General features: G+C 54.6%; 2 protein-coding genes across 2 annotated transcripts in view; both read left to right on the forward strand.

The window, feature by feature from the left end:
• Nucleotides 1–13,925, forward strand: part of RETN (resistin) — a 70,430-nt gene that overhangs the window by 30,621 nt on the left and 25,884 nt on the right. The window lies entirely within an intron of this gene.
• On the forward strand, nucleotides 5,488–11,469 carry LOC117889284 (G-protein coupled receptor 54-like). The gene is made up of 6 exons (XM_034793233.1): nucleotides 5,488–5,780; nucleotides 6,254–6,644; nucleotides 9,133–9,257; nucleotides 9,489–9,624; nucleotides 10,326–10,564; nucleotides 10,806–11,469. Exons 2-6 carry the CDS (start codon nucleotides 6,353–6,355, stop codon nucleotides 11,163–11,165), a joined length of 1,152 nt encoding a protein of 383 aa, XP_034649124.1. The 5' UTR covers nucleotides 5,488–5,780; nucleotides 6,254–6,352; the 3' UTR covers nucleotides 11,166–11,469.

Genomic DNA, 13,925 nt, shown 5'->3' on the forward strand with positions numbered 1-13,925 from the left:
AGTGCAATGTTCTCTCTTTGGTGTTGAGCAGCTGACAGCTATGGCCCAGCTTGCTGGTGTTCAGGCAGCCCCAGCCAGCTATCCCCATTTCCTTGAGCGCCCTTGTACCTGGCACGCTCCTTAAAAGAGGAGTCAGACAGGCTGGAAGCCAGCGACAATCTGTCTTGTGTGGGTGACGTGTTATTTCTGCAAGGACAGACTGGGTTAGTACTTGGACTGGGAAACCCCAGGCTGCTGCAGGGACTGAGGCAGGGGCTCAATAGAGGGTGGGGTGACGGAAGCTCCCTAAAAGTGGGGGGCCACCTGCACCCAAACTGTGGTCCTGCCCCCCTGTGCTGCCCCTTACCCCAAGACTCCACTCCCACGCCACCCCTTCCCCACATGGCCTCCTGGCCCCCCCGTTCCGGTGCTCCTAGTAGAGGGCACTCACCCCACACAGTCAATGTTGACCCCAATGCCCCAGCATGGCTCTGGGGGGTGCTGTGCTGCAGGGAGCGGGGTGAGGCGCTCAGTAGCGGGTGCTCTACCCTCAGAGTCAGTACTGACTGCAATGACCCTATGTGGCGCTAGGAGGTGCTGTGTTGTAGGGGAGGGTGTGGGGGGCTCCATAGGGGGCGCTCTCCCCGTGGAGACAGCACTGATTAGAAACCTTTCTAAAAGATCCACTGCAGCTCAGGCAGTCTGAGAAGGTACATGTAGGAGCATTTCGCAGGTCAGACTGGCTCAGCATGCTCCCTTTTGGCCTTAATATCTATGAGCCCTACACTGAACTAAGCCACTCTTCCACCAGAACAAGAGAGTCTGCATGGAGCTCGCAGCAGTTTGAAGCCAATTTAAATCAAACCTGTGGAACTTCTGTGTGTAGCCAAGTCAAAATTGGCACCCGATTCCCATGGAAATTGCCACTGTCTGGCTGCTTTGCCAATCCCAGCACAAGGGAACAATCCCCATTGTGTCTGAGAACGCTGATCCGCCTACTACACCTGGCCTCTGTGGTGACTGGGATGGAGGAGGAAGACAAGATGTTTTCTCTCCAATTTCAGCTTGTTCACTGTATGGCTCTGCTGGCATGTTGCATTTGGGGCAGTTTCACGGCATTCCTCTGTAGAGTTGTCCTGGTCTACACCCATCGAAGGGGTGTTGCTTTAACTACTAAAATTGTACAACACCCCCTAGTGTGGACGCAGTTATGTTGGTATAAATATGCTCATTATTATGGTTTATTAGGAATATTATGGTAGCACCTAGGAGCCCCAGTCATGGATCACGATCCCATTATGCTAGGTGCAGCACAGCGCGGCATTCCGCGGAGGGGGGGGGACGCTCCGGCGGCATGGCACTCGGCGGGGGGCGCTCCGGCGGCGTGGCACACAACGCTCGGTGGGAGGGCGGCGGGGGGCGCGGCGCTCGGCGGGGGGCTGCGTGGGGCACGGCGTTCAGGGAGGGGTTCCGGCGGCGCAGTGCTCGGNCGGTGCGGCGCTCGGCGTGGGGGCGGTGTGGGGTGCGGCGCTAAGGGGGGAGGTTCCAGCGGCACGGCACTCGGCGGGGGGGCGGCGCGGGGCGCGGCGCTCGGGGGGGAGGGGGTTCCAGCGGCGTGGCACTCGGCAGGGGGGGCTCGGCGGGGCGGCGCTTTTTTTTGCTGCTTGGGGCAGCAAAAAAGTTAGAGCCGGCCCTGGCCAGGGGTGAGGCCAGCAGGGGAGAAAGTACAACGACCTAACCAGCAGGTGAAGGAGGCTGGGATCATGGACTGATTGGAGGCAGGCGCTGATCCCTTGACAGTGAATGAGAGATGATAGGTCAGGTGGGGTGGGGATAGGATGTGAAGGGCCTCGAAGACAAGCATTTTAACCTTGATATGCTACAGAAGGGGCAGCCGATGGAGGGATACAAGCGAGGGGCAACATGGTCAAAGCAACAGGCCAGGAAAAGGGTCTATGCAACAGCATTCAGAATGGATATGAGCGAGGCATGGCTGCCTTTGTCTAGGCCAGAGAGAAAGATGTTGCAATAATCGAAACATGAAGGGCTGAGAGCCAGGATGAGTGTTTTCGCTGGGTGCTGACCCTGTACGGGAAGAAGAATAAACGACACCAGTGTAAAGCACCTTTACACCAGCATGACTGGGTCCATGGTAGCAGCTGGACTGATATAACTGTATCAGTAACAGATCACTCCCCTGGCTGCAATAGCTACACCAGTACAAAACCTGTGACCGTAGTCAGTTTCACAGGAATGGCCTTTGCTTTATTTCTTAGTTTGGTTGCAGTTCACTGATGACCCAAACTTGGGCCAGGTGGGAACGTTCTCAGAATATGAGACAGAGGGGGTCTCTCAAAGGGGTGGTGGGACCAGCTGCACTCTCGGGCTGGCGGGAATCCCTGAACAAAGCCGGGATGATCCCACAAACAATGGGGTGGGCATCAGCCTCCGAACCTTCCAATGTGCTGCCGAGGCAAACACCAACATGCTTAACTGCCCCACCCCGCCTACAGTGCCGTCCAGCAACTCAGCAGAGCCATGCAATGAACATGCAGCTCTAACACAAAGGCCATGGCTGGGGCTGGCGAGAAGACGAGATTCCTGCCCGCCCACTATACCGCCCCTGATGATTTACAGTGTCTGTGCATGTTCCCAACTTGGCCCAGGATGAAATACTGCCAAGCTGGAAATTAAAATTGGATTTGGGTTGGTTGTGATTTGTGTGATTAATTTTATGGGTAGAAATAAGTTGTCAGAGGAGAGTGCTTTCTGTCTGTCACCATCCCTCTGTCCATCTAGCCCCATGTGCATCCGTCCCTCTCTCACACACACCCTACACACCCTTCTAGCTGGGTGTCTCTCTAGCTCTCTTGTATTAGCACCTGTCACTGTAGTATCTGAGCTAAAATGGCTAAGTGGCATAAGAAAGGCTTTTTATAAGCAGAAGCCAGGACAAAAGCCCTACAGAGCATGCAGTGCCCATTAATTGACGAGGCAGGAGACAGAATCAATAAGGGCTCTACAAGAGCAGAGCTTCTCGACGCATGCTGCAAATTGGCTTTCGATAAAAGGCAGGTGAAATCTGCAGGCCCAATCGGAGCGCCTCGACAGCTGGGCACGTGAATCTGCTAACAACTGTCACAGACTTTGCACCCTTTGTGTCAAAGTGATGGCGCCCAGGAGAAAAATAAAGTGCGGAAATGGAAAGCAGGGAGAACCTGCAAGGGTGATTTCTGTCCCTAATAAAATAAAGGAATACGTTGTTTTCATCTAAACAAATGAAATTAGGACACAGCCAGTGGTATAAGTAGAAATAATTTCTTGCTGGTACTGCACTCATGGGAGGGACACAAGCGGGGGGGGACATGACCTCCCCATGTGACCCTTCATGTGACTCCTCTCTGCTTCGCCCCCAGCCCAAGGCCCCCACGCTCTCCTTGTCCCCTCCGGTACCCCCCTTTGTATATACAAACACCAACATGCTTAACTACTCACTTCCCCCCTACATACGTAGCATTCAGTTTGTTTATATGGAATATGGGAGTTGTGTGAGGAGCCATTTCAGCATATGTATGACTTAGTAAAAGACACATTTTAAGTAGAACTGTATCCTAAACTGCTTTATGGTATTGTACCTAAACATTGCATTTCAGTGCAGGATTCAACTTCCTTTATAGGAACAGATTCCTGAACAGAACAGACTCCTGAAACTCTTACCACAAAAGTGGTCCATACTCATGTAAATAGTCCCATTGTCTTCAATGGGATTGAGCAAATGATTAAAGGTTTACAGGATTAGGTTCCAAGTTTGTAAATTGTTCTGGATGAAACTGACAATGCCTGAGCTGTCAGATCAGAAGGAGCTTCATTCGAATAAAGGTGGGCAGATGCGTGATGTCTTAGCTCCGTTGCTAAGATGAGGAACATATTTTCAGCTAAGTTCTTGGCAGATCCCTGAGGCAGCTGGTTTAAGGCCATCAGTGTCCGGCATTATAATCTTCACTTATAGTTCTCTCACCTACAAAGCTGAAAAATGAGGCATTTGTTTTCTTTGTTTTGCTGCTCCAGTTCCAGTTAACAAAATGCATGTTAGACTAGTTTGGCTGCAAAGAAGAATTCTATGTACACTGGGGACAACACCTGATACCTGTAAGAACTGGGCTGACATGAGAATCCAAACATCCTCCGGTCAGTGCAAGCAGAGGCATTTCTCTAATGATTTGGATGTGATATGATGCAGTATGGATGTCATGGATAATTCAGACCAAAGGGGAGAAACAGAATCAAAAACACTGTTTTAACACCTTCCATCCCCACCTCCCTTGAGGACTAATGACCAACATAACAGCACAATACATATGCTAATAAACTTGAACAAAGTATTGTGCTGTGAAAGCCATATAAAGAATGAATGCCGTCCCTAGCCATGTTCTGCTCCTTTAATGAGCAAAGCGCAGTCCCCCCCCCCATCCCCTGGATGGAGGGTACCACAGTACTTGCACTCCTGGACACAGTGAAGGTGGATAAAGGACTAATGATGCCAGGCCAAGCGGAGCCTGTTTTGGGATGCGGGTATAAAGTGGCTGGTGACGGGAACACAACTGGGGCGAGCTATCTTGGTTTCAGCAGAGCAGTTGATTAGGTTCAGCACTCAAGGCACTAGGGGGTGCTGTACTGCAGGGAGCAGTGTAGGTGACTCCCCAGGGAGCCAGTGTTGACCCCCATGTCCTAGGGGGCAGTGTGCTGCAGGGAGAGGAGCTCGATGGGAGGTGCTTTCCCCTGGCAGTCAGTGCTGACCCCAATACCCCAGTGTTGTGCTAGGGGGCGCTGTGCTGCAGGGAGAGGGGTCGGGGCTCAGCAGGGGGGCCCTTTACTCTAATACATTTCAATGTACAGTGGTTTGAGCATTGGCCTGCTAATCCCAGGGTTGTGATTTTTGGTGGTGTCAGTGAAGGCCCAGCTGGTTATTACGGCTAACGAAGCCCCCAAACTGGGGAGAATTTATGAACCATTTTGCTGGAAATGTCACCCCCCCCATTTCTACTGTTTGCTCCCCTCTAAATGGGGATTTTTGGTGAAATCCGACAAAGTGGCCGTTTGTCCATCAGGCCCGCGGCTATCTGCCCTGTGCAGTGCCAAGGCACTGGGGGGGGGGGGGGTCCAGAACCTCCCCGTTCCCCAGCAACACACATGGGGGGGGGGCATGTTTTCAACCAAATGAGTCCTCGTGCCCAGACAAAGGGGGCGGCTTTACCTTGGGTTACAAATATTTCACTCCCCTCCTCTCACAGATTGTCCCCGCCCCCTAGCAGCAGGTAAGGAGCATGGTCCCAAGGGGCCAAATAAGAGTGACTTAACCAAGGGCGCTCACAACAGAGGCGGCGGCAGCAGAGCTGGGACTAGAACCCAGGAGTCCTGGCTCCCCTCCCCCACTCTACTCCATGCAATACTTCCCCCTAAACTGCTTCTCCTGCCAGTATATGAAGGGAGCCGCTGGCAAACTGCTCCACGGGGTCTCGGCAGGGGGTGCGAGCCCGTCCCCGTGGACTCCAGGCGAGGGGTCTGGTCCCTCTGGAGCCCCTTGCTGGGACGAGCCCCACCAGCACACATCCCCCCAGCGCTGGCTCCCACCACCCAATCAGAGCTTGGCGCTCCCCCCGCCCCCGGTACATTGAGGGGGCTCCGGGAGCCGCTCTCAGCCTGGCTGCAGACCCGCGCTCGCAGCATCGGGGACTGGAGAGCGCAGCCCTGCGCGGAGCCCGCCCGCCCCGCGCTAGCTGCCCCCGTCCCGGACAGCGCAGGTGAGAGCTGGGGGCGAAGGGGAACGGGCCACTGGGAGCAGCTTGTGGGGAGGCTAGAGCCCGACCCCCTTCCCAGAGCCAGGGATCGAACCAGGAGTCCTGGCTCCCAGCCCCCCGCTAGAGTTGGGAACCCAGGAGTCTTGACGACCCCGCACTTCCATAGGGGACCCACCAGTAGTTGGGGCTAGCTCAGCGGTGGCCCAAGGAAACTGATGCCCAGCAGTGCCAGGCTGGGGTAGGAGGGGTCCTCAGGAGCTGAGCGCAGCTCAGTGAGAGGGCGGGGGGGGGGGCAACTCAGCGGGGGTGTCTCGGGGTGATGGTTGCAGGACAAAGCCAAGGCACATGGAGCAGCTGGCCCATTTCGGGGGGTGGGGGTGATGTTACTACCTCTGGCTTTTGTGCCCCATCTCTGCTGGATCAACCCCCACCCCTTGCCTCATTTTCCTTTCTGTTTATATGTTCCCCCTCCCCAGGGAAGAAGCTGGCCAGGATTGGCACGTTGGAAACAGGGACCAGTCCTGACTCCAGCGCCCACCTGCCCTGGGCTCAGAGCCATAGCAGGGTTGCCAAGGATGGATGCAGAGCCCTCCCCGTTGGGCGGCTGGCTAGACAATGGCTCTTGGACACCAGTGCCCACTGCTGCCCCCCACATGGACATGAGCACGCCAGCGGGCCCTGGCAGGAGGGGGCTGTGGATCTTTAATAGCAGTGGGGAGGACACGTCACCCCCGTTCCTGACGGATGCTTGGCTGGTGCCGCTTTTCTATGCCCTCGTCATGCTGCTGGGGCTGGTGGGCAACTCACTCGTCATCTACGTGGTGTCCAAGCACCGGCAGATGCGCACAGCCACCAACTTCTACATCGGTGAGTGTCCCTCCCATCCCTCCCCTGGCTGGGTGCACCAGCCCTCCCTAGCCCCTGGGCACCAGCCCTACCTGTCTGGGTGCCCCAGAACCTGCCCCCCCCCGGCACCTTCCCTGCCTGGCTGGATGTGCCAGCCCTCCCACAGCTAGGTGCCCCAGCATCTGCCCCCCTGCCTCTGGGCACCATCCCTCCCCCGGCTGGGTGCTCCAGCCCTCCCTGGCCCCTGGGCACCTTCTCTCACCCAGCTGGGTGCACCATCATCTGACCTCCCATACCTCCAGGCACCATCCCTCCCCTGGCTCGGTGCCTCAACCCCATCCCCAGGCACCATCCCAACCCCGGCTGGGTGCACCAGCCCTCCCTGGCCGCTGGGTACCTTTTCTCCCCTAGATGGGTGCCCCAGCACCTGCCCACTTGCTTCTGGACACCATCCCTCCTCTCCCCTGGTTGGGTGACACAGTGCCAACCCCCGCCCCCTTTGTCCCTGGGCATCTTCCCTTCCCTGTCTGGGTGCCCAACAGCAGCCCCCCCATCCCCTGGCATCTTCCCTCCCCTAGCTGAATGCCCCAGCTCCAGCCCCCCCTCACCTCCGGACACCATCCCTCCCCCAGCTGAGTGCTCGAGCACCAGCCCCGCCCCCATTCCCAAGCACCATCCCCCTCCACCCCAGTGGGTTCCCCTGCCTCAGCTCCAGCCCCCCTGCTCCTGGGTGCCTCACCACCCTCCTGGTGGGTGCTCCAGAACCACCCCCACCAACCTCAGTGCCTGGATGCCTTCCCTTTTGCTGCTCCCCCCAGTGCTAGCCCCTGCACACCACTCCTGGCCTGAAACACCCCACTCCATCAATGATCATCATCATGGCTCAACAACATGCACTGTACTGTCCATTAGCAAGAGAGTGGCACTGGGCTCCCCGCAGCCAATGCCCCTCAATCATGAGACACAGCCCCCTGCTATCCCAGCCCAGGGATCCCTCAACACCCCTGACTCTGGAAATTCCCTGTAGCACTGCATTCCCCCCATTATAACAGAGCACCCATTCTGCTGTGGGTGGGGGTCCATACTTGCTTTCTGTTTAAAGAGGGACTATTCTAAGTCCTCTGAAATCCACACACTGACTCCAATTATCTTGAAAATTTCTACACCTCATGGGGGCTTGGGGTAGAGTTAGTGACCCAAATTTGGGATTATGTGAGAAAGGGGTTCCCGAGATACAGCTCCCCAAAAACCCAGCTCTTTACAACACCAACCTGTTCTCATGTCTTTAGCCAACAGCAGAGGCTCAAAGTACTACAGCTGTGGTCCAACTGATCTCAGTTGCTCAGTTAGTGCATGGCACCCACTGGAAGCAAACTTAGAGTTGGGATTTCTGGGTCAGAATACGTTGAACTGTCAGCCCAAAGAGACTGAACTTGGCATGTGTAGCAAGAGGAGGGTTCTGTTAATAGCAGCAGAGTACATATATTAAAGTGAGTGGGTGGCTCAAAGGCCTGGGGCTGTAAATCTTGAGCCTAAATTGCACCTGTGTGCTAAGTTTGAGCCCTGCTGGGGGCAGCTTTCAGCTACTGTATCTCAAGCATGTCCTTGTTCCTTCTGAAAGTTTTCCCGAGGCCAAAATTTCTAGTATAAGAGCGACATTGTAAAGTGCTCTAAAATCCCCAGACAGGCTGTGATTTTGGATGGACAAGGAAACCAGTATTGATTAAACAGAGCAAAGGTGACAGACTGTTACGATAATGTAGGCAGATTTCCTGAGCAAGAGCACTGAGTGTGATCAGAGGAAAGCAAGTCATTGGGTCAGCTGTTCCAGGGGTTCCAGATGCACATCCCCCCCCAATGTGAGTGGCTCAGATTCTTATAGCGTATCTGGGGCAGAGCACGGGAATATGGGGGTTTGGGAGAACAGGGGGGAGCAGTGCTGGGGGTTGGGAGGGTGCAGGTAGGAAAGTTGGGGGAATAGAGAGAGAAGTGTTTGGGGCTGCAGTGAGGGGGGCCACTAGGGGATAAATGGTGGGGCAGGGGCTCTGGCTGGGGGAAGACAATGGGGATAAAGGGGAGTAGGCGGGAGGCTGGCATCTTCAAATGGGAGTGGAGAATGTGGGGCTGACAGGCGCCCTGCCCATAATTCCCAACACTACCCACTCCCACCCAGCTCTTCATTCCCAGCGGGCTGTTCTGAGTGCATCATGAATGAGGGACTTAGCCTGGGCTCTGGGGCTCATACAGCCCCAATCACCCAGTGCCCACCAATTATTGGCGGTTTATCCCTATGGGGAAGGGCAGGCCTGTTATCCCCATAGCAGAGGGAGGGAACTGAGGCACAGGAGAGACCAAGTGATTTTTCCACGTCTATGACTGAGCCAGGCATTGAACCTTGGGCTTCTGGATCCCAGGCTGGCATCTGAGCCACCGAGCTCCCCCCCACCTATTGTCTGGCTAGTCCCCACCATGGTCCCTCCCCCTGATCCCAGTTCCACATCTGTTCCAGCAAACCTGGCAACCACAGACATCATCTTCCTGGTGTGCTGTGTCCCCTTCACCGCCACGCTCTACCCCCTTCCCAGTTGGATCTTCGGTGACTTCATGTGCAAACTCGTCAACTACCTGCAACAGGTAGGGCTGGCTGGCTGGCTGGGGGCAGGGGCTGATTGGGCTGGGGTGCAAAGATGCATGGGTGAGTGTGTGCATGGGTGTGCTGGGGAGGGACATGCAGCAGCTGCTGATACTTGGGGCGCTTTACAGTCCCAGGGCCCTGCCCTGTAGGGAGGGTAGAGCTTGGCAAAGGGCCCAGGGCCCCCCAATTGCCTTTGCCTTGGGTCATTGGGCCACCCTTGCTCTCTGAAGGTGACAGCGCAGGCCACCTGCATCACCCTGACGGCGATGAGCATGGACCGCTGCTACGCCACCCTCTACCCGCTGCAGTCGCTGCGCTACCGCACCCCACGCGTGGCCATGGGCGTCAGCGTGGCCATCTGGATGAGTGAGTGGGATGTGTCAGGGCTGGGGGAGAGCAAAGAGCTGGGGAAGGGGCCCCCTAGGGGTGATGGAAGGAAGGGAAGGAGGGAGGAGAGCTGTGTCCCTGAACATGCATCCAGGACACCGACTCTGCAAAGCTCTTGTAAAAGGTTTCCCAGGGATTCCTGGCCTGATCCTGGCCAGTCCTGAGCCCAGCAGCACAGCCCCATACCCAGTGCAAGGTCTCCTCTGGGATCTCTAAACAGAGGCAGAGGGAATTTATATTTGTGCCTTGGCATCTGATGGTCAATAGAAGCTTCCACCTTCTGTTCTGATTCTATCCCACCAGCACCCACAAATCTGCTAATTCACCTCCATCCAATCCACAGCCCCCTGGTATCCCAGCCCAGGATCCCTACACACAGAGCTCGGCTGGCACCTCTCAATCCCAACCTGTATCCCCTGCTATTCCAGGACTTGCCTCCCCACCTCATCTCTGCTTTTGCCCCTCAATCCTGACCCACAGCCCCCTGCTATTCTCCTCTCCTGGGTCTTTGCTGAACAGAGACGGATGCTAACCGAGAGCCCCTCTATGCTGATCAGCCTCAGCCATTCATGAATGTGCCAAATCAGTTCTCCTTATTCTCAGAGCCATAGCTGGACCCCAGGTCTCCCCAGAGCACTGGCCCCATCATGCCTTTCACCCCTTTGCCCTCCTGTCCCCAGGCTCCTTCCTTCTCTCGCTGCCCATAGCCATGTACCACCGCACTGAGGTGGGCTACTGGTATGGGCTGCGCACCTACTGCATCGAGGCCTTCGCCAGCAAGATCCAGGAGCGCAGCATCATCCTCTACACCTTCCTGGCTGTCTACCTGCTGCCTCTGCTCACCATCTGCCTCTGCTACTCTGTCATGCTCAAGCGTGTGGGGCGCCCCATCGTGGAGCCCATTGACCACAACTACCAGGTAAGCTGGGGGCAGTAAACTGGGGTGTCTGTACTGGGGACCCCCTCTGCCCAATATATCTGGAAGCCCCATCACCCAGCCTCAGGACTTTTCTCAATAGGGCATGGAGTCCTCACCCTCAACTCCCCTGCTCTAACCACTAGACCCCACTCGCCTCTCAGAGCCAGGGATAAACCCAGGAGTCCTGGATCCTAGCCCCCCTGCTCTAAACCAGGCCTCTGTTCCTGCTCCCCTCTCTCAGCAGGTACAGCACCTGTCCGAGCACTCTGTCGCCATGAGGGCCAAGGTGTCCAAGATGGTGGTGGTGATCGTGGTACTTTTCACTGTGTGCTGGGGCCCCATCCAGCTCTACCTCCTCTTCCAGGGCTTCTATGGCAGCTTCCAGGCCAACTACGAGACCTACAAGATCAAGACGTGGGCCAACTGCATGTCCTACGCCAACTCCTCCATCAACCCTATCGTCTACGCCTTCATGGGCGACAGCTTCAGGAAGTCCTTCAAGAAGGCTTTCCCCTTCCTCTTCCGGCGCCGGGTGCGGGACGGCGCCGTCCTCTCCGGCTCCCGCAATGCCGAGATGAAGTTCGTCACTGAGGAGACCTAGTCTCAGCCCTAGGCGTGCCAGCCCTATGCGGCCTGCTCATCCTGGCTGTGGACGCTGAGGTGGTAAATCCAATATGCCTGCTGGGCCATACTGACACTGCTCAGGGCAAGAGGCACCATTCAATGGAAGCTGTGGTGACTGGCTGTTCAGAATCCCTGGCTTGGAAGGGGCCAGTGATAATCAGGGCCAGGGGTTCTTCCCAAAGTGCCTTCTTATTTGGGGTTCCTCTGTGCTCAGGCTGAGGCATCCTCACAGTCCAAATACTGAGGCAACCAGAAACGAGCGGACACTTTGGGAAGTGTGTGTCCTAGCCAGATGCCTTCCTTCCCTCCCTCCCTCCCCGCCGTACCAGTGTCCTCGGCACATCATCGTAGCCTTGAGCATCCCTGCTGGCGCCTCAGGGACCTGCCCAGAGCATCTGGAAATAAAGCTCTTTGGCTTTGTAAGGAGACATTGGCCTGATGTTTGGGGTGGGGGGCGTCTGGCAAGGTGTCTCCTATGCCAGGCTGGAGGATTGAGAGTGAAGCCTTCCCTCCGAACAAGGGGGCCAACGGCTTAATAACTCATCCACAGGGACCTGGGCTGAGACACCCCCCCAGGCCCCTCTGCCCCAGCCGGTGACTGGCCCTCGGTGAGCAGCACCCTGTAGGCCCTAGAGCACAGGGCTCTACTGGATCTGTCCAGCTTGTAGGTCCCCTTATTGCTCTTTGCTGCTCCCATCAGTCCCCCTGTTATGCCTGCCCCACAGCTCCATGCAGCCAATGGGGTTTAAAAACAAAGCAACTAGCCAATGACAACAACCCTTCCATGTAGGCTTGTTGGCCAATCCAAAGTAGTGGCTCAGCCAACCGGGGTGGGGGTTCAGTGTGGGGTGGGTTGGGACTGAAACAGACAATATTCACCCCCTCCCCAGTGGCCATCAGGGAGTCCTGAAGGCTGTGGAGTGTGGGTGGGTCAGTTTTAGGGCACGTAAGCAGGGGGTTCTTGAGCCTGCTGCATGTGGGAGCTCCCTGCGCAGCAGGTGTGATGGCCACCATCTTGGCAATATCGAAAGCTAAAAGCCAGGGCTGCTGTAGATAGCTTGAGTTACAAAACCAGGGCTGGGGCTGGCACAGCCACATGTCCTGTGCAGATCAGGCACAGAGATGGCAGCCATCTTGTTGCCAGAATCACTGCAGACTGTTTCACAGGAGAAATGCACAGACTATGCTCTCCCATCTGTGTTCCACATCCTCCAGCGTGCAACCACTACAGTCACAAAATAAAAGCTCCCTAAATAACCCCCTTCATCCAACAATTTCAGTGTCTGAGAAAATCTGCTGGGGTTGTGATGGGTTCATGGGCAGAATGGACTGAGTAAACTGTTTGCAGTGAGTAGCTATGCCAGTTCTGTCTACAGTCGCCCAGCAGTCAGAGGATGCCTGCAGCCAGCAGAGAAACACCTGGATTGTCATCACTTGCATTTAAACAGTGCCTTGCGTCCCAAAGTGCTAGTTCCCCAGGAATGCACCTGGGAGTGGGGAGCGGGCAGCGCCAGCCCCGGTGCTGGTGCAAAGGGGTACGAAGAGGAGACACAAGGGGGAACAAAGCTCCTCCGAGCTGGTTGGAAAATTTTAATTGAAACCATTTTCTATCAGAAAATGTCATTTTGGTTAAACCAAAAATTTTGGCAAAATCTTATGGACTTTGATGAAATTTTGCTTAGAAAATTGGGGAGGGGGGATTTGAAAATGTCAAAACAGTCAAAAATTTTGAAAATGTCAAAATTGTAACATTTTCAGGAAAAAAGTTTGGATTTTTGGCTTTTCTTTTGAAACAACTTTTCATTGAGAATTTTACATTTTATATATGAAAAAAGTCAAGGGTCAAAATCAAAATATTTTGTATTTATCAAAATCAAAACATTTGGATTGCCCTGAAACAATTTTTCCTCAAGAATTTCATTTAGTGAAAAATGTTGAAATATCCTGATTTGGGACTGGGGTTTGGGTTTTTTTTGGATTTTTTTGCATGTTGGAAAGTCCATTTTTTGACCAGCTCTGCTCCGCTGTACAGAACTGCCCCACGGAAACCCATGTGCTCCATTATTTCTTTGAGTACATCCTTCCCTTATGGCTAGGCTACCGGTATGAGGAGCTGGTGCTTATACTAGGGAAAAGTGTATTTTTAACTCCACCAGAACACCCTGTGCTAACATTACAGCTTGCCTTGGCCACAATGGGGTATTTAACGTTAGTTATTGCACAGTTAAAATACAACTTTTTAGCTAGTGGTGACATGGACAGAGGCACTGAATGAAAGAAGGGTGGTGCAGTTGTTAGCACACAAGCTTAGAAGTGAGACAGCTAGGATTCAATTCCCTGTTCTGTCACCAGCTCCCTCTTGGGCCTCAGTTTCCCAATACGTTACGGTGTAGTCTATGAATACATGATCGCATGCTAGTTTTTCCACCAGACCCCTGCCTGATTCAGTGCACAGGATAGATGTATTCAGTAGGTTGCTTTCTCCTTGTTCAATGGTGTCTCCTGACTATTGACTGAACATGATTCATATCCTGCGCTGAAGACAGAATTATTAATTTCTTCTTGGGCTTTTCTAGGGTGCTCATCACTATAACATCCGAGTGCTTCACAGCTATTAAAGAAGAGGAGGCATGACCCCCATTTCACAGATGAGGCACAAGGAGATTAAGAGCAAGAGAATCCATTAATTTTGGGTGTCTAATATGAGACACCTAGGAACTGATTTTTTGTTACACAA

The sequence above is a fragment of the Trachemys scripta genome, chromosome 16, assembly GCF_013100865.1.
Source record: "Trachemys scripta elegans isolate TJP31775 chromosome 16, CAS_Tse_1.0, whole genome shotgun sequence".
Taxonomy (NCBI): Eukaryota; Metazoa; Chordata; order Testudines; family Emydidae; genus Trachemys; species Trachemys scripta.

Excerpts from the sequence above, each read along its gene's own strand:
- LOC117889284 (XM_034793233.1), top strand. The coding sequence starts at position 6,353 with ATGGATGCAGAGCCCTCCCCGTTGGGCGGCTGGCTAGACAATGGCTCT. Across the intron at positions 9,258-9,488 it reads TCGTCAACTACCTGCAACAG|GTGACAGCGCAGGCCACCTG; the intron begins GTAGGGCTGGCT and ends TGCTCTCTGAAG. Across the intron at positions 9,625-10,325 it reads CAGCGTGGCCATCTGGATGA|GCTCCTTCCTTCTCTCGCTG; the intron begins GTGAGTGGGATG and ends TCCTGTCCCCAG.